General features: G+C 36.6%; 1 protein-coding gene across 9 annotated transcripts in view; it reads right to left on the reverse strand.

Moving 5' to 3' along the window:
- LOC134224745 (rab11 family-interacting protein 4B) overlaps positions 1-26,142 on the reverse strand; it is a 330,754-nt gene that overhangs the window by 152,046 nt on the left and 152,566 nt on the right. For 6 of the 9 annotated variants that reach the window (XM_062704293.1, XM_062704292.1, XM_062704295.1 and 3 more), the window contains 2 exons: positions 22,384-22,422; positions 10,794-10,908 (listed from right to left, as the gene is read on the reverse strand). In XM_062704293.1, coding sequence (XP_062560277.1) covers positions 10,794-10,908; positions 22,384-22,422 — 154 coding nt within the window. The remainder of the gene's footprint in view (positions 1-10,793; positions 10,909-22,383; positions 22,423-26,142) is intronic. The other 3 variants (XM_062704294.1, XM_062704299.1, XM_062704300.1) reach the window with 1 other exon arrangement.

The following is a 26,142-nucleotide window of genomic DNA, read 5'->3' on the forward strand; positions in this document are numbered from 1 at the left end:
TTTGAAGGGGTGCTACGCATCGCTCCCGTTATAGCAATGGACACTAACATTGCAGTTTTGTCAGCTTCTTCTGTGCAGTCGTCTCTTTTGTTTTTGGCCACCATAAAAGAGCAGTATATGTCAGTTTTGGACGAATAACGGAAGTATAGATCAATTTTTGGTCGTAAGTCCCGTTTTCTTCCAAATGTTTTAGAGCATATCCAGAAGGCACTTGTTGCCTTTTCGATCGCACACTCAATATGAGAATTCCAGTTCAGTTTAGAATCCAGACTCTTAGACTCCCAGGTATTTGACCTGTTTACTAAGCTGAATTTCTAGTCCCCCAACCTTTAGAGCATTTAGATCAAGTTTCCTTTTCCTACAGAATGGTACAATTACAATTTTTGAAGGATTAATGCTAAGGCCTTCCTGAATACACCACGATTGGGTAAAATTTAGAGCCCATTGCATTCTTTCAGAAATGATATTGTCGAAATTCCCCCTCACTATGATGACAATATCATCAGCAAATCCTACAACCTCGAAACCTTTTCCTTCAGATTGTTTTAGTTGCAGCAACACCAATGTGACTGGATTTAGTCGCATAAGGGTTACAGTGTCTGATATGTGACAAGTGTGCTACTCGGGTAGAAGATCGTCTACAACTAAGGACTACATTAGTGATGAGAGGACTCCTCCTTGAGGGCAAACTTTTGTTGCCCATACTGTAAGAGACGAACTTCCCAGCTCTGAAGAGATAATTTATTTTTTGCAAGCATGGTGTGAATCCATTTGATAATGTTCGTGTCGAAGTTTCTTTTCTTCATGCTATGTTATCGAAAGCTCCTTCAATATCCAAGAAAGAACAAAGTGTTATTTCTTTTGCCGATAGCGCTTTTTCCATTTGAGATACCACTGTATGAAGTGCCGTAATTGTTGACTTACCGGACTGGTAAGCAAGCTGGAACTTAGACAGTGGATATTTAATCATGTAATTTGAGTTGATATAATCACTCAACACCTTTTCCATAGTTTTCAATAAAACTGATGAAAGACTAATGGGCCTAACGCAACGTCTTATCTCGCTCTCCTACTTTTGGTATAAAGATAACTTTTACTTAGAATCTTAGACTTGCCTTGAAAATCCGTTTTGAAGCATTGCTGGAATTATTCCATCCGGTCCTGCAGATTTATAAGGCTTAGAAGATCTCACTTGATTCTCTACCCTGGCTTTCGTAAAGATATCGTCAGCCAAAGCTTGTGCAACATTTTTTGAATCATCAGACATTTTAATTGTTCTTGCTGACCATCTTTATCTTTCAAACGAACCACTTGTTCTGCATACACATAATCGATGCATCACAGAAAAAAATAATGAATACTAAGAAGCGCGTAAAAAATAAAGACATGGAAAATTACACTATTTTGGGTGTACGTGGATATTTTCCAACAAGTAGGGACACGGCAGGTATTTTCGTCTGTTCGTCATAGTCTCGAAAACCAATAAAAGAGACGCTTTTTTTTGTAAAACTCATACATACCAAATCGTAAGCTCAGAAGAAACGTTCTGCTATAGTGTAATTCTAGCAAATGTACGTTGCTTTCGTTGGTTTTAGCCCCTACGACGAAGGACGGAAATACCTGCCGTGTCCCTACACCCTAAATGTATGCAATTTCTATAGCATTATGTCAGTTTCTTTAGCACACATCATATAAAAAGTGACATAATGCAATGAAAGTGCATACATTCAGGCGATAAAATAGTTTTTTTTTTAATTCTTTTCTTTGAGGCTCATTTGTGTTATATAAAACTCTACGGAGCCGAGAAACATATTAAATAACAAAGTTATCATAATTACAATACATTTTTTCGCGCCTTTTTGCGAGCCGCGTATTTTGCTTGTTCTCTCAGATCCTCCTCTTTCTTCTTCCGTTGTTCCTCCGCATATTCCCGCAACATTTTCTCTTTTTTCTCGGTGTAATTAAGAATTCCTTTGCGCTCGTACCACAACTGATCCGTTTTATTTTTAAATACTATTTTCGTTGGATCCTGTTCTTTTTCCAGTTCTTCTTCTTCTTCTTCTATTTCTTCTTCATCTCCCACAGATTGCTGCATCGCTTCATCCAGAATTTCGATCGTTCCTTCCTCAATGTCTTCCTCATCAATACCTTCTCCATTGTTCTGGCATCCGTTTACTATTTCGGCAAACGTGATTGCCGATTTCTTGGTCATCCGTTTATTTCGCAAAGGACATGCATCTTTGCGATGTCCTTCCTTTTGGCACTCGAAACATTTGTTCTTCAGATCATCATAAAAAATCTTCCCTTTATGATTTCCAATTTTCAGCGACGGCGGTATTTCACTTTTCACGTCTATAAAGACATCTCGTACACCCGTGTACAAGTGATCGAAGCCCAAATCCACGGGAAATTTTTCTCGCACTGAATACTCCACTGCACCGTATTGTCCGAGTACCGAAGATAGATCCTCATCCGGTATTTCTGGTGGAAGATCAAACACCCCAACATACCGTATGTTACTTCCCGCAATAATCATTCGGACTTCCACAGTCTTTCCGCTCGAATAACAAAACTTCCGTGGTTCGCGATTCTTACGTAACGCGTCCTGCATGGCATCCGTCGAGGTGAATTTCACGCACAAAGATCTGTCTTCAGACGTTTTGTACACAGTGTCCATTAGCTTTACATCAGTGTCCAACTGTTTTACAAAACCCGCTATCTCAGCCCATGTCGGACGGGGAGCGGAGAGCGGAAATCGGAATTGCACTGTATTCGCAAGCATCATGCGAACAACGATAAAATCGTTTAAATTTACGCTTTTTGTGGCATTCCCTTTATGTGCATTACTTTCGTGTAAATTTCAACAACTTTTTCTATCTGTGCAGGAAAATGGGTTTCCATAATCAACTTTAAGAGCCAGTTCGCGAGAAGCGCGACCCCCTCTTGCATCGATATTCTCCGATTTGGATGAAATTTTTCAGGGTTTGTTCATATATGTAAGAGAAGACATTTAGCAAATTTTCAGATTTTTTCATTGAGGGGGGTTAAACAACCCTGCAAAAATTATTGTTCAAAAATCGCCAAAACCAAAAAAATGCAATAACTTTGGCAATGAGTGACCGGTTTCGTTTAAATTTTGCACGTTTTTTCTACTCAATTAGTACTTTATACCAAGTGGTTAATAGGGTTATAAAGTTGTTTACTTTAGGAGAAAATTGACTTTTTCGATAAAAAATGGTCGTTTTTCCAAAGGGAATATTTTTCACCAACAGATCTAGGATAAAAAACTAAACCCGTAAGGCAATTAAGGAACTAAAGAGCTTTCATCTCATATATAATGTAGAAGCGCCAACTCAAGAATTTCTAAGAAAATCGCAATTTTCTGCAACATTGCTTATTCAAAAGAAAGTTCTCACAATTTTTGACCCTACTTAAGTTGATGTTTTCCGATCTGGGGAAAACTGTCCAAACTTTTTTGTCTAAGTTGAAATTAAAAATCAGAATTTTTCATTAGGGGAGTGTAGGGTGAATAGGCCCTTCAAAATTTATGTCAAAAATACATCATTTTTTTATGTGAGTTCTAGCAGAAAATACATAAGTTTAAAAAAAAACTGTTTCTTCTTCCTTTCAATTCATCTATATTTTTCGTCTCAATAGATACGTATATCCTTCGCTGATCTATATTAGATAGCAAACTATTTGCAGAACAATTTTCAACAGAAGTAGAATAGGACCAAAATAAGTGCCTTAAACATTAGCACATCTTTCACAAACTGAAACAAAAATGAACGGATTCGACGAAATTGCTTGTTGAAATTTTTTTTTGAATCAGCTACAATTACTGTGGGTACCGGTACTGATGTTGCTTTTACAGCTATGCGAAAAAAAAAACAATTATTCTTAACGGCAAATGAGCAATTTCGTAACGGTGTTGGTGGAGCTGCTTCTCAGGCTATATTTTTCTTTTGAACCTACTTGCATCAGGTTACCATAGGCTTGTTTTTGCAGCTTGTAACGATTGTGTGGTATTCATAACTCTCTTTCATCCTCCATCATTATCAATTCAAACCAAATTCTGCAAGTTTATTGTGCAAAAACGTCAAACCGTGTACCATTCATTCAAAATGTACTAACCTTCAAACTGCTAGCTAATATTACAGAGGTACAATCTAAACAAAATGTTTGACTGAATGGACTATACCAGTTCTAATCGGGTGTATATATTTTCAAGAGTTGGACAAATTTATCTCATAGGTAATGGAATACCCTCGATTCTATGTTTACACAACTGTGTGAAAAACACTCCAAAGTTTAACAAAGTTGCATTCATTTTGCACAATACGGAAGAAACCTTTTTTTTTCTACAACGAGCTGATTTTTAACAAGGAGAGGATAGAGTATCAATTGTCTGACGATTTGAAAACACACCCCTCATGAAAATACTTCAAATTTCACGATACACGTTTCTACACTCATAGATAAACTATGTAAATTGTAGATCGCTTAATCAATTAATTAAAAGATTACCAAGCAAAACTGTTTTATTCTCGGCTTAATTTACACCACCTGAAAGTGCTTGAGTATCTCAACAAAACTGTATAGTTGATTGTAAAAAAGATGCCTTGAATATCAGCCTTTTTCTTTTGAAATCTTTGCTAACCTTATATGAACATATATCCAATTAACCATAAGGTGTGGTTTGCTAAGAAATAGTACTTGGGTAGTAACAGCTTGCAATACTTTTTGAGAAATCTATCTATTGCTTTTTTCACCGAGGAATAGACTACCGTGTTGAAGTACCAATGTAACAAACAAAGTACCAAAACAAATGTTCTCACTTCCGAATGGATGAAAACTAGCTAAAGCATTGGATTTTGCTTTACGTCGTTCTTGAACCATGCATCGTTCCTGCAATTAAGACGTCCCCATGGAGAAACTGGTGGGAATATATTTTGGTGGAACAATATTTTTGAACGGGAGTTTAAGACGGCGCAAAGTTTACAATACCTCCGCCGAAATATTATAGAAATGACATAACCAGTTGACTAGTTCACGTTATTTTTTGAGATTGAAAGATTGTGAATCTCACATATAAAAATTTATGAATTTTTGACATTTTATTTTTACAAGGCTATTTTACCCAATTTACCGAAATTGCTCATTTGTCCTTAAGAATAATTGTTTTTTGTTCGCATAGATGTAAAAGCAACATCACTATCGGTACCCACATTAATTGTAGCTTATTCAAAAAAAATATCAACAAGCCCGTTCGCCGAATTCGTTCGTTTTTGTTTCAGTTTGCGAAAGACGTGCTAATGTTTAAGGCACTTATTTTGGTCCTATTTTACTTCTGTTGAAAATTGTTCTGCAAATAGTTTACTATCTAATAAAGATCAGCGAAGGATATACGTATCTATTGAGACGAAAAATATAGATGAATTGAAAGGAAGAAGAAACAGTTTTTTTAAACTTATGTATTTTCTGCTAGAACTCACATAAAAAAATGATGTATTTTTTGACATTTATTTTTAAAGGACTATATTACCCTACACTCCCCTAATAGAAAATTCTGATTTTTAATTTCAGCTGAGACAAAACAGTTTGGATAATTTTCCCCAGATCGGAAAACATCAACATAAGTAGGGTAGAATTTTTTGCGAACTTTCTTAAGAATAAACAGTGTTGCAGAAAAATGCGATTTTCTAAGAAATTCTTGAGTTGGCGCTTCTGAATTATATATGAGATGAAAGCTCTTTAGTTCCTTAATTGCCTTACGGGTTTAGTTTTTTATCCTAGATCTGTTGGTGAAAAATATTCCCTTTGGAAAAACGACCATTTTCTATCGAAAAAATCAATTTTCTCCTAAAGTAAACAACTTTATAACCCTACTAGTCGACCCGGCAGACGTTGTCCTGCATAGTAGGCGAAAATGCACGTTGTGAACTGCCTATGCGAAATTTCCATACGAATCTTAATTTTAGTTTTTCACGATTAACTCCATCTTGCCCATGATTTTCGCATAAGGAAATATCATATAAACCCGTCGGAAACGATAACGAATGTTTCTGCTGAAGAAATGAAAAAAATCCATCAAGCCGTTTTCGAGTTATGCGGATACGAACACAGACCATTTCATTTTTATATATAAGATTAACCACTTGGTATAAAGTACTAATTGAGTAGAAAAAACGTGCAAAATTTAAACAAAATCGGTCACTCATTGCCAAAGTTATTGCATTTTTTTGGTTTTGGCGATTTTTGAACAATAATTTTTGAAGGGCCATTTTACCCCACTTCCCCTCAATGAAAAAATCTGAAAATTTGCAAAATGCCTTCTCTTACATATATGAACAAACCCTGAAAATTTCATTCAAATCGGAGAACATCGTTGCAACCTCCCTTGGAAAGGGGGTCGCGCTTCTCGCGAACTGGCTCAATGTTTCAAAGGTTTCAACTTTTCGTTTCAATGAGACCAAAGCAAGCGTTTCTCGGGCCAAGGGAGAATCTTTTTTCGTTGTTTATTTTGAGGATCATCTTTCACCCATCAATCTTTCTCTACAATTAGCCTTGGATGATAAACGAAAATTTTGCCTATTAGATGAAAATCCTTTTTGTTTCATCACTTTCACCCACTCACTCACTTTTCGCGAGAATTATCGCAGAACAATTACAAAATTGTATGGCCGCGCCGGGATTCGAACCCAGGATAGTAACAATAATAGTCGTAGGGATGCGCTTACTCTAGCTACATCACCACGCTATCTGTATGAAAGCATTAAGTTATTTGTTTTACATAAGCTACTACCATTTGCATTGAAGATGCCACGAAATCGAGTCTTGAAAGAAAAAGAGAAAACCAACGTTTGGCGGCAATCGAAGTGAGCGAAAAATGGTTATCACTCTCCGGGCTGTTTTTCTTTCCCGAAAAGCGATTTCTCCCCGAAAATTTTCGTGAGGGAGCATCCTGTGCTCCTGAGATTGAGTGAGCGATACGAACCCTGCTTCTGGAGTATTGCTTATATTTTCACACGTTTGAACCCAAGATCTTCTTTTGGATTTTCTTATTTCGTGACCAAGCGATATTTTTGGGTCAGATGAACTATTCGGCCAAACGAATCTCTCGGCAATATGAGCAGTTCGGCCAAACAACACTTTCGGTCTTATAACCCTTTCAAAATAATATTTAACATTTTAAATATCAAATAAACATTTTCGGCAAGATGGCCCTTTTTGTCAAATGACCATTTCGTCCAAAACGTCATTTTGTGCTAAATGACCTATTACACCAGACTACTTTTTCGGCCAAATGACCTGTTCTGCCAAACGACATTATTGGCCATATGGCTATCTCTCCCAAATGATTTTCGATCAGACGAGTTTCGGTCTAATGATTTGTTCGGCAATGACATGTCCGACCAGCTTTGGGCTTTATGGCCTTCGACCAAACGGCCCTCTCCCTTAAAAATTTTGACTTCAAAGTGAAATTCTTTGGGTTTTAATGGGAAATCCTTGAGAATTTCCACAGAAAATTTAATAAAATTTCCAAAGGGAATTCTTTAGCCTTTCCACAAGAAATTGTTCAAAATTTGCACGGATATTTTTTTTAATGTTCATGGGAAATTGTTCGGAATTTTCTGGAATTTGCACCTAATATCGTGGAAATAGCATCTAAATAAATTCCACGGTAAGCGCTTCTAAATTTTTAACGAAAATTTACTCAGGATTTTAACTGCAGTACTTTCGGCATATCGAAAGCAATTCTTTAGATTTTGACGAAAAATTCTTCGGAATTTCCAGTTCTTCTTAGGAAAGCTTTTTCGAAATTTAAATGGAAAAATTGTATGATATTTTCAAAAGAAATCCTCTGGAATTTCAATTCTGCGGATTTCTGCAAATTTTAATCGGCGTGGAAAACTGTAGATCAATGTCGTGATTCTTTTCAAACGGCGACCCATCGCAAAAATGTCGGCAGCGGCATGATGCCATAAACTGTTGGCGGTGGCGTAAATCTCTAAGCACAGTGTGCTCCTCCGGAAGTACTGGAAGATCACACAAAATGGCAAATCTACGAATTTCATCGAAAAAGCACCAGGATTTTATAAATGCATTTGTTTTCATATTCTGAGTATGGATTTGATGTTGTGGCCTAAACATGTTTACTATGACCCTCCGGAAGATCTGGAACATCCGGAAAATGCCAAATTATTAAATATCATTGCAAAGCATCATTTGCGATGACACTATTAGAATGGAAATTATTTCATTTTATTTATTCAAACTAAGGCCAGTGCAGTTTGATCTCTGTAGTGATATTTTGGGAAATCCGGATTATCCATTTCATCATGAGGACAAGCACAATTTTTCTTACTATGAGTATAGAGCTGGTGTTGTAATTCATACATGGCCCGCCGTGGTGGTTAGTTCCTAAAAAAAATCGGTGCTTTGAAATGAAGTTCATGAATTTGCCATTTTTATGAATGTTTGATTTTGGATCCCTTAGAAAAACGAGAAAGGCACTATCACCCCTAGGGGGATTAATCTGACTTTTTAATAGAAGTCTGGCACATATTGGGTACGTTACGGCTGCGTTTGCCTTGATTTTGTGTTATGTTGTGCCTAACACGACTAATATTTTTATCTTTGTATGATCGAGTCCGCCCTGTATTAACATCTGTAAATTTCGTACACATCATCTACTTGCTTTTTGATCGCCCGCATCAACTGCATATACCACACGACAAACTTACAACCAAATTGTAAAGCAACGTGCTGCACCGAATTGTAAAGCAATGCACGAAATTGCTTCGATTCTCTGCTTGCAACATCAGCCTGTATGCACCGTACCGCCAGGTAAGAGGTGTTGCTGCTACATAAGCAACACAAGACCGACAATCGATTGACATGATACAAACCATTCAATCCAACGTTACTCTAACAGTTGTTATACCATCATCATCGCTATCCGCGTCGAAATTGTGGATCGTTGTTGGTTGATAAGTTAATGTTGCCATTTATAAGTTGGCTATAGGGGCGGCGCCCCGTGCTAGGAAAACTATCGACGATTAAAGGAATTGTTTCGGCAATTTCACCTTAGGCTATTAATAGATCTCGTTTGTTCACACGTAGCCACTTAGAAGAAACAAAAACAAGCGAGAGGTCTTCACCTGATGTATGACCGAATATGTGTGGATCTGCATACGAGTACAATGTCGTGATTGCCAATTTGTTTCGAACGAGGTTACGGGTGGGTTTCGGTTTGGAGCTATTTTTGCACCGATAATTGGAAAATGTTTCTCTTATATCACCCCAGCAGATGATGAGGGGTTGAAAGATCTGACCTCATTTCGCCTGTGAAGCATTTTTGTGCATACAAGCAATGCCGTTTGAGGTTCTTGACATCATCTGTATTGATACGCAGTTCGAAATAAAGTTAACGCTGTTTGTTTTAAAATAAATTGATTACAATATTTTGAAGAACGTTTTTCTTATTGAATTTATTGTACATTTAAATCCCAACGAAAAAGCGGGTCCTACAATTATTTATTTAAAAAATTGGCCTTATACTCAAGAACTAGAATAACTTTAAGTCAATTTAATTATAAATATTCAATTTAAGTTCTTAAGCAATAAAAAACAAAACAATCAAAAAGTGCAGATATGTGACAAAAACATTGAAATTGGCCCTTTATTTGAGAAACTGCATGTGTGACATGAGCACGAAAATTCTTTCATTTTTTTATACCTAGATCTGAATCGACTTGATTTAATAAAAAAGTGTGAACAATTACTCATTTTTTAAGAAATTCATATGCTTTACAAAAACTTTCCACTTTACCACGCTTTAAATAAAACATATTTTAAATCAAGGGAAAAGTAAGCTATTGTATGTCATTAGATTGTCAAATACAAAATACTAATATAAAAATTAAAAACAATACAAAATATCTACATGTAGATTTTCGGTTTTGCAAAATAGCATATGTTTTCATCAAAGATTTATTCAGTAAGAACGTAAAAGCGATAATGATTAATCAACAGTAAACAAAAATGGCTCAAATTAAATAAATTTTCCTTCATAATAGAATATAAAAAAAAGATATGTCACCCCTTCACCCAGCAATGCACACATAATGAATTATATAAATCACAATACGTACATACCTGCTAAGACAATTTATAATCCCAGTATGTAGAAGAACAAACGAGAGCGATCTACTGACCCCACATGCTGCCATCCGCCCACGCAGCTCTCCTTAAATCATGTATGTGGTGATGATCTCATTCTTACCCTACGCAGCGTACCAAGAAATGCCTCGCATTCAAAGTAACAGCTGATTCAACTGACCGTCAGTAACGCGTCCTCTTTTGTTTCAACCTTACCCATCGATGAATGTGATTCATTTGCTCTCTTTTTCTCAGTTGGTTTGAAAATAGGGGGACAGACGGCTTTGGCAGGTTTTGTTCTATTATTGGCAGGGGGGTTTTTGTCGACCAAATTTTATGAAATTTGGCCACAATATTCTTTGATACGCAAAGAATGTTTAGGCCAAATTTGAGCCTAGTCAGTCATAAAAACCCCCCTGCCAATTATAGAACAAAACCTGCCAAAGCCGTCATTCCCCCTACCTACTTCATATGTCCAAAAACAAAAAAAGCTACAACAGACTCATGATCATGGTCAGCAATGAAAAAAAAACCAATAAAACACAAACAAAACGCGCGAAAATGAAATATGTATGTCGCAGGGATGAGAAAATGAGTAACCCAAGACAAACGGAACACCACCCACTCACCTTATGATTTAAGTCTTGCACGTCCTCCAAACTTACATCGCTATACATGTCTTCTGCTGTATCACAGTTAGAGCTGCGGCCGGACGAGTTGAAACTCGATGATCGGTAGAGGTGACTGTTCGAAAGAAACGGGGAAATGGGAAGGAAAAATCAAGTTAGCTTTTTTTATAGCGGTTGTATAGCAACAAGGAATTATGGCCAGCTGCAATCACTTTTATGGCAAACATCAACTGGTTCGAATACATGCTACTACTGGCTGTTTCATTATGGCGGTGAAACATTTCATTGCACCCTAAGTTGTAGCTACTCATTATTTAGACAACATCGACTCAATCCCGTTTCAAGTGGGTAAACTGGGAAAATGGGTAAAATTATTACTAATCGTTAAATGACAATTTTGCGGTCATAAATCAAGTTTCTAGAAAAAATCTCAGAGAAATCTTTAGCATGACTTTGCATTGCAGCAACGCCTCTATACGACTGTAAGCGAAATCTCTTAATTGTAGTTATTCATTTTAATGCATTTAAATTTCAAATTGAGAGAGTAGTCAAAATAACTGAATGATGATATAACCATGAACACAATTTTTATTACAAATGTTGCCTTTTAATTCTTGAATAGCGAAGCTTGAGCGTGTGGGCTAATTATAGCGGCACATATTATTATAGCAAACTACAATCATGCTCATAGAAAGGGGTGAAACATTTCTGCACGTTTGAAATGAACCAATCAAAATTGTGACAAATCCGATTCACTTTCATTAAAAATGGGACAACTTAAAATTTGAGTAAAGATACAACTCCAACAAAATGACGATTTCCAGTCAGTTCAATCATTTTTTAAACGACTGGTCGGAAACAAATTTACCTGTCTATCTGAGTGCATTTTACAGCAAACAGATCCCTAGTTTAAGCGTAATCATCGTTTTATTGAAGTTTACTCAAATTTTGACTTTAATGGAAATTAATCGAATTCAACTCAATTTTGAGGGGGTAATTGTAAGTGTGTTGTAGCGTTTAAACATTTCTGTGATGCACGCTAAACCTTACTCATTTGCAATTGAGAGTTTCGTTCAAAATGTTACAAATCGAAAATTTAGTAAAATTTTTCTTTTCTTCTTCAATGGCTCTACATTCCAACTGGAGCTTGGCCTGCCTTTTAACAATGTTAACACAATTTGTTTTTTGGTTAATTTTTGTGTGCTATTAATTCAGCATTTTTTTCAGCAAAATCAATTACTGCTCAACTAGCAAACCAAATTTACAATTAAGTGACAGTTTAAATGCTGACCGTCCACTAAAAAATGCTGATTTCTAGCAATACATTTGGAAACATTGTCGGCTGCATTTTCAGCATTTTAATAAAGTTTAAAAAAAAATAGCTTTATAATGGACAAAAATTTTTCCGCCATTTTTTCTTTGTTAGATGCATCATTTAAAAAAATATAACAGTGATAATTATTTATTCTTATACTCTTAGGGTGAAGCCACCCTAAGCTGATGAAATTTTACATGAACTTTAAACGCTTTTAAGAAAGGGGTCAACTATGGAAAAAAAAAGCACAGTTTGATTGCTTTTTTATATTTCCTAATGGAAATTTTCTTAGTTCTTTATTGCTCTTTATTGTTCATTTTGTGGAAAATTTTTATTTATTTATGGAAAAAATATATTTATTTTGTGGAAAATTTTGTAATTTTTTATTGCTAATAGGGACACGGCAGGTATTTCCGTCCATCGTCGTAGGGGCTAAAACCAACGAAAGCAACGTACATTTGCTAGAACTCCACTATAGCAGAACGTTTTTCCTGAGCTTACGATTTGGTACGTATGAGTTTTACAAAAAAGCGTCTCTTTTATTGGTTTTCGAGACTATGACGAACAGACGAAAATACCTGCCGTGTCCCTATTGATTTATTTATGGAAATTTTGTATTTTTTTCCTGGAACGTTTTATTTTTTTTATGGAAAATTCTTCTTTTATAATTGCAATTTTTGCAAAATTGCAAAATTGCTTATTTATTTATGTTATGTGGAAAAATTTTAATTGTTTATGGAAATTTTGTTTTATTTGTGGAAATTTTATATTTATTTATTGCTCATACCCTGATTTCTTTATTGGCAATTTTCTATTTTTTATGGAAATTTTCTAATTGTTTAGGGGGAGTATTTATTTTAGTCCTAAGGAAATGCATATTAAAAGATAATTTCTCGCCAAACATACGCGCTCCAAAAAAAAAGTTTGATCTTGTGTCAATAATTTCCATTGATGACTAACAGACTGAACGGTTTGCTGGTGTCCAGTATTGTTATTACAGATTATCAGTACTTCGGCAGATCAATTACTGTAGTCCAGCAAATAGATAAATAAACAGACAAATATAATTTGCTGGGTGGTGTTCAGCAAACTATATTACTGTATTATAGCAAACATTCAATAACATTTCTGCTAATCAGCAAAGTAGTGCATTGCTGGAGAGGTTTCAGCAATCGAAATTGCTGTTTAACGAAACGAAGAATTGGTGCGTGATGTTTGAATTTTTCGTTGAATTTCATCGGTGAGCACACGCACTAAGCTTAAAGTAGCGAGCGACATAAACAAAATTTATTATATGGGATGAAAGTATGGAGAGGACCATCAGAGAACAATATATTAAATGAAATCGCTGTAATATTGCCAAACGTCCACCCAGGAATGGCTTGGCTGATAGCATGGAAACTATCATACCAAGGCAAGCAGGCTTTTGGGTGACCAACGAGGAAAAAAAAACGTGGAAAGCTGACAAGCATATTCGGTTACATCTTCGCAACGTGAATAAAACTCAAAATGGCCTGGCTATCAGGAGCACCATCAAATGCTCAATCTCAAATGATAATATCTTTTCAGAGCGCTCTTTGATTAGGCCGTTACAAATATTTAATTAATATTTTGTCCTACTGGTCTCCGAAAGGTTAAGGGGGGGGAGGGGATAATAGAAAATAAATATTAAAATGAAAAAAATCAAAATTTCTTAAAGAATGTTTTGAAAATTCTCAAAATAATCCGAATTTTATTTTGTTGCCCCCTCAAAATATAATTTTTTGGAAAAAAAATCAGGGGGAGGGCCTTATGGAAAATATGTATGTAGCGGTGTCAGGCCATTAGGCCGAAGGCCATTTGGCCGAAGGTCATTAGGCCGAACGGTCATTAGGCCGAATGGCCATTAGGCCGAATTAGTAGAAAGAAGCGAAAAGTGAAAAATGAGAAGTTCTTTCTTTACCTTACCCCTTCTTCTTCTCCCTTCTTCCTTCTCCCTTCTTCGTTCTCCCTTCTTGCATCTTCCTTCATCTATCTGTCTTCTTCCTTCTTCCTCCTCCCTTCTTCCTTCTTCCTTCTTACTTCTTCCTTGTTCCTTCTTCCTTCTTCCTTCTTTCTTCTTCCTTCTCCCTTCTTCATCCTCCCATCTCACTTCTTCCTTTTTTGTTCTTCCTTTTTCTTTCTTTCTTCTTCCTTCATCATTTTTCCTTCTTCCTTTTTTTTCTTCCTTTTTTCTTCTTCCTTCTTCCTTCTTCCTTCTTCCCTCTTCCTTCTTTTTTCTTTCTTCTTCCTTCTTCCTTCTTCCTTCTTTCTTCTTCCTTCTCCCTTCTTCCTTTTTCCTTCTTCCTTCTTCCTTCTTCCGCCTTTCTTCTTCCTTCTCCCTTCTTCCTTCTTCCTTCTTCCTTCTTCCTTCTTCCTTCTTCCTTCTTTCTTCTTCCTTCTTTCTTCTTCCTTCTTCCTTCTTCCTTCTTCCTTCTTCCTTCTTCCTTCTTCCTTCTTCCTTCTTCCTTCTTCCTTCTTCCTTTTTCCTTCTTTCTTCATCCTTCTTCCTTCTTCCTTCTTTCTTCTTCCTTTTTCCTTCTTCCTTCTTCCTTTTTCCTTCTCCCTTCTCCCTTCTTCCTTCTTCCTTCTTCCTTCTTCCTTCTTCCTTCTTTCTTCTTCCTTCTTCCTTCTTCCTTTTTCCTGCTTCCTTCTTCCTTCTTCCTTCTCCCTTCTCCCTTCTTCCTTCTTCCTTCTTCCTTCGTTTTTCTTCCTTCTTCCTTCTTCCTTCTTCCTTCTTCCTTCTTCCTTCTTCCTTCTTCCTTCTTCCTTCTTCTTTCTTTCTTCTTCCTTATTCCTTTTTTCTTCTTCCTTCTTCCTTCTTCCTTCTTATTTCTTCCTTCTTATTTCTTCCTTCTTCCTTCTTCCTTCTTCCTTCCCCCTTCTTCCTTCGTCCTTCTTCCTTCTTCCTTCTTCCTTCTTCCTTCTTCCTTCTTCCTTCTTACTTCTTACTTCTTACTTCTTACTTCTTACTTCTTACTTCTTCCTTATTCCATATTCCTTATTCCTTATTCCTTATTCCTTATTCCTTATTCCTTATTCCTTCTTCCTTCTTCCTTCTTCCTTCTTCCTTCTTCCTTCTTCCTTCTTCCTTCTTCCTTCTTCCTTCTTCCTTCTTCCTTCTTCCTTCTTCCTTCTTCCTTCTTCCTTCTTCCTTCTTCCTTCTTCCTTCTTCCTTCTTCCTTCCTTCTTCCTTCTTCCTTCTTCCTTCTTCCTTCTTCCTTCTTCCTTCTTCCTTCTTCCTTCTTCCTTCTTCCTTCTTCCTTCTTCCTTCTTCCTTCTTCCTTCTTCCTTCTTCCTTCTTCCTTCTTCCTTCTTCCTTCTTCCTTCTTCTTCCTTCTTCCTGCTTCCTTCTTCCTTCTTCCATCTTCCTTTTTCCTTCTTCCTTCTTCCTTCTTCCTTCTTCCTTCTTCCTTCTTCCTTCTTCCTTCTTCCTTCTTCCTTCTTCCTTCTTCCTTCTTCCTTCCTTCTTTCCTCTTTCTTTCTTTTCCTTCTTCATTCTTCCTTCTTCCTTCTTCTTTCTTTCTTCTTCCTCCTTCCTTCTTCCTTCTTCCTTTTTCCTTCTTCTATCTTCCTTCTTCTTTCTTTCTTTTTCTTTCTTCATTGTTCCTTCTTCCTTCTTCCTTTTTCCATCTTCCATCTTCTTTCTTTATTCTTCGTTCTTACTTCTTCTAGCTTTCTTCTTCCCTCTACCTTCTTTATTCTTCCTTCTTACTTCTTCCTTATTCTTTCTTCTTCCTTCTTCTTTCTTCTTTCTTTCTTCTTCTTTCTTCCTTTTTCCTTCTTCCTTCTTCCTTCTTCCTTCTCCCTTCTTCCTTCTCCCTTCTTCCTTCTTTCTTCTTCCTTCTTCCTTCTTCCTTCTTTCTTCTTCCTTCTTCCTTCTTTCTTCTTCCTTCTTCCTTCTTCCTTCTCTCTTCTTCCTTCTTCCTTCTTCCTTCTTCCTTCTTCCTTCTTCCTTCTTCCTTCTTCCTTCTTCCTTCTTCCTTCTTCCTTCTTCCTTCTTCCTTCTTCCTTCTTCCTTCTTCCTTCTTCCTTCTTCCTTCTTCCTTCTTCCTTCATCACTCTTCCTTCTTCATTCGTTCTTCTTCCTTCTTCTTTTTTTCCATCTTCCTTCTTCCTTCATCACTCTTCCTTCATCACTCTTCCTTCTTCATTCGTTCTTCTTCCTTCTTCCTTTTTCCATCTTCCTTCTTCCTTCTTTCTTCTTTCTTCTTCCTTCTTCCTTCTTCCTCCTTCCTTCTTCCTTCTTTCTTATTCCTTCTTTCTTCTTCCATCTTCCTTCTTCCTTCTTCCTTCTTCCTTCTTCCTTCATCCTTCTTCCTTCTTTCTTCCTCCTTCTTCCTTCTTCTTTCTTCTCCATTCTACTTCTTCCTCACTTCGCACTACTCACTTCTCACTCCCTAGTTCTCATTCGGCCTAATGACCGTTCGGCCTAATGACCATTCGGCCTAATGGCCTTCGGCCTAATGACCTTCGGCCTAACGGCTTTCGGCCTAATGACCCAGCATCGTATGTAGCAATGGGAATACATACCATGTGATCGAATAATATTGCAATGTCTGCCGTCCCATAGAAAGCTCATATTCGGAGTAATCCTTGTCTTTGAAATTGCGGGTATTGAAAAAAAATCGGGTTGGAAAGCATACATTTATATAATATAAAAAAATACTTTTACATTAATACTTTTACACATTCTTTATCTTGACCCATGGTACTAAGCACAACAGCAAATTACATAACGCCAAAATCAACAATGCACAATGTGCACAAAACATAAAAAATAAATGTAGGTAACTAACATTCCTATAGTAGGGGAAGTGGGCCGGTTAGGGCACAGTTAGCTAGTTCTACCATTACTTTATTGATTTCGATATTTATATAAACATATGCATATCGATGAGAAGTTTGGCACCTCAGCTAACTTAACTTAGCTCAATACCTTAACTAACTGAAAACATTGGATTGATATCATCGCAAGTCAAAACATTCAACTTTTTATGACGCAGTCAAATTTTATTTTGACAAAGAATTTTTTTTACATTTTGTAGTTATTCTTGATGTATATTTTTTATGGAAAAGTAATGAACTTCATTGTGAATAGATGCCGATGAAAGCAAGAAAATTATTTTTTAGAGTTGCCATAAAAAAAATCTGAAAGACACAAATCTCAAGAATTGTGTCTTCTTCTGATGACGCTTTTTTATTCCTCAGGAAGGATTATTTTTCTTATCCTTCATATAGGTGTGTTATGATTAAATATTAAATTCATCGCAGCGAAAAGAAAAATATTGTTCTATAAAAATTAACGCATGGGTTTGATATATGAGTTTGTCAATTTCATCGGCGAATTGCGGAACAAATTCATCAACAGGCTAAATAATAGTTGAGTAATTCTCGCTGAGACCGGGCCACTATTTGCACGAGGTTCTTAAAAATGACTAAATTTATATTCTTTCGATAGCTTCCGGCGAGTATATTAAGGATCCGAGTTAAATTCTTCAGAAAGATGAACCCCTCGTTAGTTATACAGGAAATCATTTTAATGGACCCCTCGATTTTCGTCAATTCTTGACTCACCAAAACTGTCATAACTCCAACATTTCTCAACAGATCATAGATATCTGCATATCGTTGGAAAGAGGAAGAGTGTATCCTGAATTTGCAATAAAAAAAATAGAAGCAGCTATATTGAATTTGGCCGCCATCTTGGATTTATTTTTGAAAACTATTTTTCCGCCAGGTTCGCAACCACGGATTTTGAATATTAACACATCGATGGAAAGCATTGTGTCCAAAAATCTCAGGTGTATGTTTTTTTCTATCAAAAGTTATGTGCGATTTACCAATACCGAAATTCTTGAATTATTTTCAACAACCTCGTGTAAATAGTGGCCCGGTCTCAGCGAGAATTACTCAGTTTCCAAATTACAGCGATCAGTGTAAAGTTTGTATTGAAAGACAACATGGTCTTTGTATTTTGATTCCATTAGCATTATGAGCACAATTTTCACAAACACGGGAAAACAATCAGTTGTTCTAGTAAGATGTTCTATTACAAAGAATGTTTGCTGTTATCTTGATACAATTCTTGAACTCTAATCATTAAGAACATTGACATTTTCATGAATTTTATATATATGTACATACATAATGTAGTACTGTATAATCAAGCAAGACACAATGTTTTGATCGTAATAGGAAATAAAGGAGTAATATATAATATGTTTGTATTTCTCGTATACTGAGTATACGTAAACGCTATATGTTCACTCCAAAAACAAACCTTTTATAGTCCGACGAATTGAGGTGATGTCTGTGTGTGTCTGTGCGCACAAAAATGTCACTTATTTTTCTGGCACTTACTCTTAACCGAATAGCTCGCAACAGGTTGCATTCAACACATAATCCTGTCCCATTCTTTCCTATTGAAAATTTGCCCAATCGAACTATGCGCTCCGAAGTTATTTGAAACCGCGTAAAACAAATTCGACGTGGAACCCTGTCTCATTGAACGAGAGAGGCATCATCATCCAGCTTGTTTCTAACCGAACCTTCAAAAGCGGTTCCAATTCAACGATTCCAATTTTCACGATTTCATGCATTTTTATACGTTGCCTTTTCCTCAGTTTTTCACTCCGCCGGTCTCTGCTTATAAAGTTACTAATCACCGCTAAAAAAAACTTGTTTTTTTCCTTAAAAGTAAGAAAATAGAGCTTGCAATGTATGAACGGTTAGTAGGGAACTTAATTACCTATCCCGAGAAAAAATGTTGAACATATCAAAAACCCAACTTAATCCACCGAGTAGTGATACTGCCTTTCTCGCATTTAGCCAGGACACCAACCTTATATGAAGATAATACAGTTCGATGTACCATTTTCTTAATAACTTTTGAACGCAGCGGTCGATCGTTATCAATAGTGATCAACTAGGCTTTACCACCTTTCGAATGCAACTTTTTGCGAGATAATCGGATAAAGATTACTATATGAAAAGTTGTCTCATGTTTTTCTTAGCTTTTGTGCACACACACACACATACATACACACGGACAGACAGACATTTGATCAGCTCGTCGAGCTGAGTCGATTGGTCGCCTTTCATCGTAGTCGCCTTTGGAACATTTAGTCTAATGACATTTGGTCAAATGACATTTCGTCGAAAGGACGTTTGGTCGAATGGATATGGTTTTCTAGTTCTTTTCATTAAACTCTTTCTTTCACTCAATATTTATACAATAATAAGTTCAGAATAAAATTCCAAACCATAATTCGTTGGAAAAATATTTTAAGCTCTTTTCAGTGAAATGTATTCATCCGTTCATGATTTATTGTGGTGTTTATAAAAGTCAGCATATATTGTCCAAAGAATGATGGGTTCATAAAAAGAATAAATAATACGAAAACGGTGAATATTCCCGACTGGATATTGACTTTGGCAAACCCCTCTAACCGAGTACGATGAATCTATTCCACCTGGTCCAAAAAAAATCAGTCGAATGATGTTTCGTCAACAGACATGACGTCGAATAGATTAGGTCATATGGCTATTTAGTCGGAATTAAATTTAAATCATTTTTCGAAAAAAAAAATTTCTTCCAAAAATTTTGTCTTTGGGGGGGGGTTTTATACCCAAAACCACCCCCGTGGCTACTCCACTGCATATGGCTATTTAGTCGGAATTAAATTTTCGGCTAATAATTAACGAATTATGCCGTCTAAGACGAGTTCAGTACTCTCCATTTAATTCCACTAATTATTTTGTTATCTTTGCAGACAAAGTTGTGGTCGAAATACGTATCTGCAAAGATATCAAAATAATTAATGGAATTAAATGGAGAGTACTAAACTTGTCTTAGACGGCATAATTCGTTAATTATTAGCCGAAAATTTAATTCCGACTAAATGGCCATATGACCTAATCTATTCGACGTCATGTCTGTTGACGAAACATCATTCGACTGAATTTCTTTTGACCAGGTGGAATAGATTCATCGTAGTCGGTTAGAGGGGTTCGCCAAAGTCAATATTCAGTCGGGAATATTTACCGTTTTCGTATTATTTATTCTTTTTATGAACCCATCATTCTTTGGACAATATATGCTGACTTTTATAAACACCACAATAAATCATTCATTTTTTAATTGATATTGACCAAAATTCTTTTTTTTAAATAGCCATTCGACGGAACGTTATTGGACTAAATGTACCAAGATTTTTAATTCGAAAATCCGCTTTTGAACAAACGTCATTCGACCAATTGTACGAAGATTCTTTATTCTAAAATCTGATTTCAACTAAATGTCCATTCGACGTAGTGTCATTCCGACCAAATGTCCTACGTCTCTAGTGGATTAAAAAATCATTTTCGACTAAATGTCCCTTCGATCAAACGTCCATTCGACGTAATGTCCTTTCGACCAAATGTCATTCGACTAAATGTCATTCGACGAAATGATATAGATTCATTTAACACTACGGGTCTTTGACACTAAGTATTATATCTAAGTCTTATATAAAAAGGTCGTTTTCGGAGTGAAATGATAGCCTTTCGGTACAACTTGGTTGTACGAGAAAGGCAAAAAGAATTTTTATTGCAAATCAACTTTTAATTTTTTTTTTTTTAATCGATAGGAATCATTTTGATAGAACGTGACACACAGAAGAAACTAAGATTGAGATGCAAATAAGGAATAGGACAAGCATATTAAAAATTTGCAATGTTGAACCCTTTAGAGATACAATTTACGAAAAAAAATCTACTTTCATTGTGAAAAGCATTAGTCTAATGACGAAAATTTTCGATAAAGAGCGAATATAATATCGGAACGGTGCGTTTCATGTGAAAATGTTAAGGAAAATCGCACCGATGCGAATGATGTAATTAGCTACCGGAAGGCAATATTATCTGCCGCTTGAAAAAAAATCCTTCCTGCTCTTCAACGAACAGCAGTTACATTCCAGATTGGCTAAGTTTTTTTTTGCCCGCAAGAGTCCGGTGCGTGGTGACCGGTCTTCATCGTCGTCACGCTAATAATACTTATCTTTCTATTTACGTAAACCAATCACGTTCGAAGGGAAAAAAAAGTTGAACCAAGTGACTAACTTGGACTTCAACGAGACAAACTTCAGCTGACTCTTTTCTTTAGATGACTGACTAACCTGAAATTGAAAATGCAACATTTGCCTACTTCATCCGAGCGGTCATCGGCTAATATAACTGTCGCAACTGCTGATGTTAACCTAAGGCATTTCATCTCCGACGCATTCAATCAGTGGAATAGTTGTTGTGTGTCGAAGGTCGTCAACTTGTTGCTTGGAACAGCTGGTTCGTAGCCACATATTTGTCATGCAGTCCAAAACGCCGCCATCGCCGCGCATCGTTCACTGTTCTCCATGATTGTTCGCATTTTCAGGGATTGTCGAGTGAGGTCCAACGACGACGCGACGGTTCGGTTGGGTTGTGCGAGTGCAAATAGCTTTCATTGTCATCGACGATGTGTGGGCCGACGATATATCAGCTTCACGGACGCAGTAATGGTTGTTCTTTAGAAAGTCGATAAGTTTAGGAAGCTCAAGTATTTTGTTATTGGCGATTAATGGTTTCATGAAGAAGAAGAAGTCGAAGGATATTTGAAAAAAAAATGCACGGGGAAGCATACGGGAAAATTTTTAAAACTCTTCTCAAATATTATAGAAGCAATATAAATCAAAACGGAAAGCATAACAGGGTTGGGCTTATACTGTGCATAAGTCAAACTCCGTACTGGTTATTAGTAAAAGACAGTAAATAAGGATATACATGAAGACATTGAAGTGTATTACTTTGCATGTACTTATTTCACTTTTCCCATACCTTCAACCGCGACGGCATACCAAAACTAAAAAGCCCAGTACAATATTACACATTCAAATCAGTCACATATATATTTCCGACGAGGAGGCATGCCATAGCCGCAAATTAATGCTCTTATGGACCCCACAGTTATGCGTATATATGTGACCATATTTTCGCGCACCGCTACGTTTTCAGAATATCTGTGCTGCAAGTTCCGTTTTTTATTGTTTACCACTTACACAAGTGGTAAACATTGGATTGGCTGGTCTATTTCTTTGTTTCTAACGGACTCATTCCACCGAAATGTCGCCGAGCAATTTGTTTAGTTGGGTAAATACGAACTGATGTGTGCCAAAACTGACGCATTGCCATGTTCTTCTAAGAATTAGTTGAACTGCGACCGTACTGTGCGGTACTTACTTGGCTAAGGCATTGGATCCCAGCTGTCTCTTCCCGGAGCTGAAATAAAAAGCAAGAAAAATTGTTAACTCAAAATGACATCATGCTTCATCATATAATACCATGCAATCAACAGAAAAGGAGAAAGCGATAACCGGCGGCCCACCGAAGGCAAAGCGATAATCCCACAGTTGGAAGCCGTCTGTGTTTTAATTTCCTTTTCCTATTTATAGTTCAAAACGAACTAGTGACAGCTAGTGTTCGACTAACTTCATCATGTTTTGTAAATTTTAAGACGCATTGAAATTTCATTCGATAGTAGAGGATAAACAAATTATCACTGACAAAGTACAGTTGTTTCCAACGACCAGTTGCTTTGAGAACAAAAGAATGAATGACTCCTCATCTACGACTTGTGGTCTCCGTTAAACTTCTATTGAAAGCTGCTTAAAATTGACAGTAAGTCCTTTTTAAGCGATCCTGTGCCGCATAAAGAACACAAGATCAGTTCTAAATTCGGACAGAACTTTAGTGCAATAATCCCTCATGAAATATATTTTAAGGAACAACGTAAAAAAAGTAGATACGATTCCATACAATCGGCAAAGACATAGGGTGGGTGTACCAATTGTTGCTATACATAAGAACAACTTTTTTTTAATAAGTAAAAGGCATGGGCGTCGACTTTATACGTATATCAAACGAAAGGTCTTACTTCCTGCTCCTTAGAACAGCCGTGAAAACCACAATAAAATTTGTTACAATCCTCAAAATTGATTAATCCATAATAGAAACGCATGCACCAGTTGTGACACTATTCTTAATTTTGGTTCCTTATGTGGCAAATCCCATTGTTTTCTTATGAGGTTGGCCAAATAGGGACCACTAGTGCGACAACTGGTGCAAAGCACGTCAAAAATTAAGCAAAATCAATTTTTACAATCAAAGGAGGAGATCAAAGGTGTTATCGTATCATATGAATATGCTTTTTCGATCTGAACTTGTTTTGCCATTTCGCATATAAAGCACTAGTGCGACAACTGGTGCTATAGCCACGACTGGTACATCTAGCCTACGCGATGAGAAAAGGATTATATTTGAAGGCTAGTAACATGGAACTTTACTTCGCTTGGCTGTAAGTTGAGGGTGGGCTTTCATTCATTCATCTTCTATTCTAAAACCAACAACTTATGGTTCTATCAGGTAACTGTTAGTAGAATTCGAAATGAGCGAAAGAGCTCGTTTCGGCATCCAATTTAGAATACACCACCCTTTCATTACTATCACATTGGCAACCCGTTAATCAAGACGAACCTCTGCCATAGAACCTAACCATAGAACAGAATAAAAAAAATTAAATAAACTTTTTGAGACTTAATTTTTTTTCGAAATTAGAAAAAAAAATGATGTCGAATGTCTCAAACATGCATGAAACGTCGAGTTCTGGTGTCATCGCGAACAAAAATTGGGCACTTCCCACATATTTTCGTAAAAGGGGTCGCAACTGTCAGATTCTACGGATTTTTGTGATTTTTATAGGTATTACCCTTGTTGTACATGCCTTGGTTGAATTGCGTTCTTTTTTATTCCGATTTTGCAAACTGTAATGGAGAGAGCCATTTGGCTGAAAGACTTCTGCCGAAAACCTTTTGACCGAAGGCGAGAAGGCCGAAAGTCGTTTGTTTGGCAGAAAAGGTAATTTGGATGAAAATGTCAATTGGTCGAACGGGTCGACTTTTTCGGCTGTACAGACCCCATTCGATTTTGGCAAAACATTTTTTTTATATTGCTTATAAACTACGTAAATATCATAATCCTCGTAAAAAAAATTAGTAGGACCCCAGAACCGACGAAAAAAAAAATCGCGTAAAAAAAATTAGAGTAAACGTTTAGATTTCAAAATTCGCGTAAAAAGGGTCACAGTGTGTCTAGTAGAGTGATTCAAATTTTTGGCAAATTTGGATGTAATTTGATTGTGCACACGTCATTTAAAGTTTGTATGGATATTACTGCGAAAACTGTGTGAAGGATCGCTACGTGAGGTGTCCCATCAATTATTTAAATATAATCAACACATTGACTACACAGAATACTTTTCAAGCTGAAAGGCAGTAGTTGTTGCGAAGCGATTTGTCGTTTGGAAGCAAAGTTATGAAGAAAACAAAACTGCTCATTATTGATATTGATTTTATTCTTTTACGTGTTAAATTAAATTTCCCACGATTGAGTATTTTCTTAATAACTTTTTTGTTAGAATTAAATCGTTTCGCAACAAAGACGACCTGTTTGTATATCCCTCTTGGCTGTATGTCACTTTCGGCCAAATGACACTTTCGGCTTAACCGTTTTCGGCCTAAAGACCATTTCCGTCATACGACTTTTCACCGAATGACTTTTGGCCAAACGAGCCTTCCTTCGGAACAATTTTCGTGGTAGTTCGAAAAACATTCTTATGGACAACGCAATGAATTTCTCCAAGAAAACCAAAGAAATTAAAAAAAAATTAAATTACGATTAGTTTTCCATTAGTTTTTAGGATAATTTGTTTGGAAATTTCGCATTCAGTGGAAACTCCATAAAAAAATCTGAGGAGTTTCAGAAGAATTTTCTTTGGTTGCAACATGCCCTGCCCATCTTACTCTTCCGGCTTTAGCTACCTTCTGGGAACTGGGTTCGACGTAGAGCTGGGCGAGCTCGTGGTTCATCCTTCGCCGTCACACACCGTCTTCTTGCACACTTCCAAAGATAGTCCTAAGCACCCGTCTCTAGAATACTCAGAGTGCTTGCAAGTTCTCCTCGAACACGGTCCAAGTTTCATATCTGTAGTGAATCTGGAGTGTTCGCCCGAAATTTTCACACAGTTTTGCACACCATCCACCCGATGTGCTTTACTACAGGTGTGGGCCAAACCCCAAAGAAGTATTTGTTTAACGAAAATTCGCTCTTTTGAGAAAGAAACCCTCAGCTGGGTTGCCGAAGATGGCCGAATGTGACGTCACGTCTGGCATACTCAGTACAATTTTATTAACAGACGTGACGTATCATTCCGCCCACCCACTGTGGGTGGCAATGTTTACGTTATTTTTTCGAATACTACAGACAGAGAGGACTTTGGCCCACACCTTTACTGAAGCACATCGCCATCCACCTTTGCTTTTGGTCAGACTGGTATGCTTTCCAGGGAAGCTGTTCTCTTCCATAATTTTCCATAACACTACGCGGTTAATACTGTCGTACGCCGCACTGTGGTCGGATATCATGAAATCATGGCATTAATAAATAACTCCTTAGGGTTGCCTCATAGAAGTTTGGTGTCTTCCACAAAGTTGTTGTTTGATAAGTAGGCCTTCATATGGTGATAAAAATTTAGTTCGGAACTCTACCGCTAGGGGGTCGCTTCAGCTAACTTTTTATATGAGCATGACAGGTTGATGGTGTCTTCTGCAAAGTTTGAGAATTTAGTATTATGAGAAACTCTTACGAAAGAACCATCTTTGAAAAGGCTTTTGATTTTAAGATACAGTGCCTTTTTTTTAATGTGCTTTTATTCCCAAAATTTGATTTTTTTGGTTTAATTTTGTATCTATGTACAATATTTATTTTCGCATTAATGATTTTGCGCTCAATTTAACATACGCCACAAATTTCTTGGATGCAGTCCTACCATTACTACCATTTATAGTACCATGCAATAGAAATTTTCTGCTGGTACTATATTTTTCTTAAATAATAGTTAATAACATTTTAATATTTATTTAACGTTGGCATACGAACTGTTTA

This window comes from Armigeres subalbatus, chromosome 3, assembly GCF_024139115.2.
Source record: "Armigeres subalbatus isolate Guangzhou_Male chromosome 3, GZ_Asu_2, whole genome shotgun sequence".
NCBI lineage: Eukaryota > Metazoa > Arthropoda > Insecta > Diptera > Culicidae > Armigeres > Armigeres subalbatus.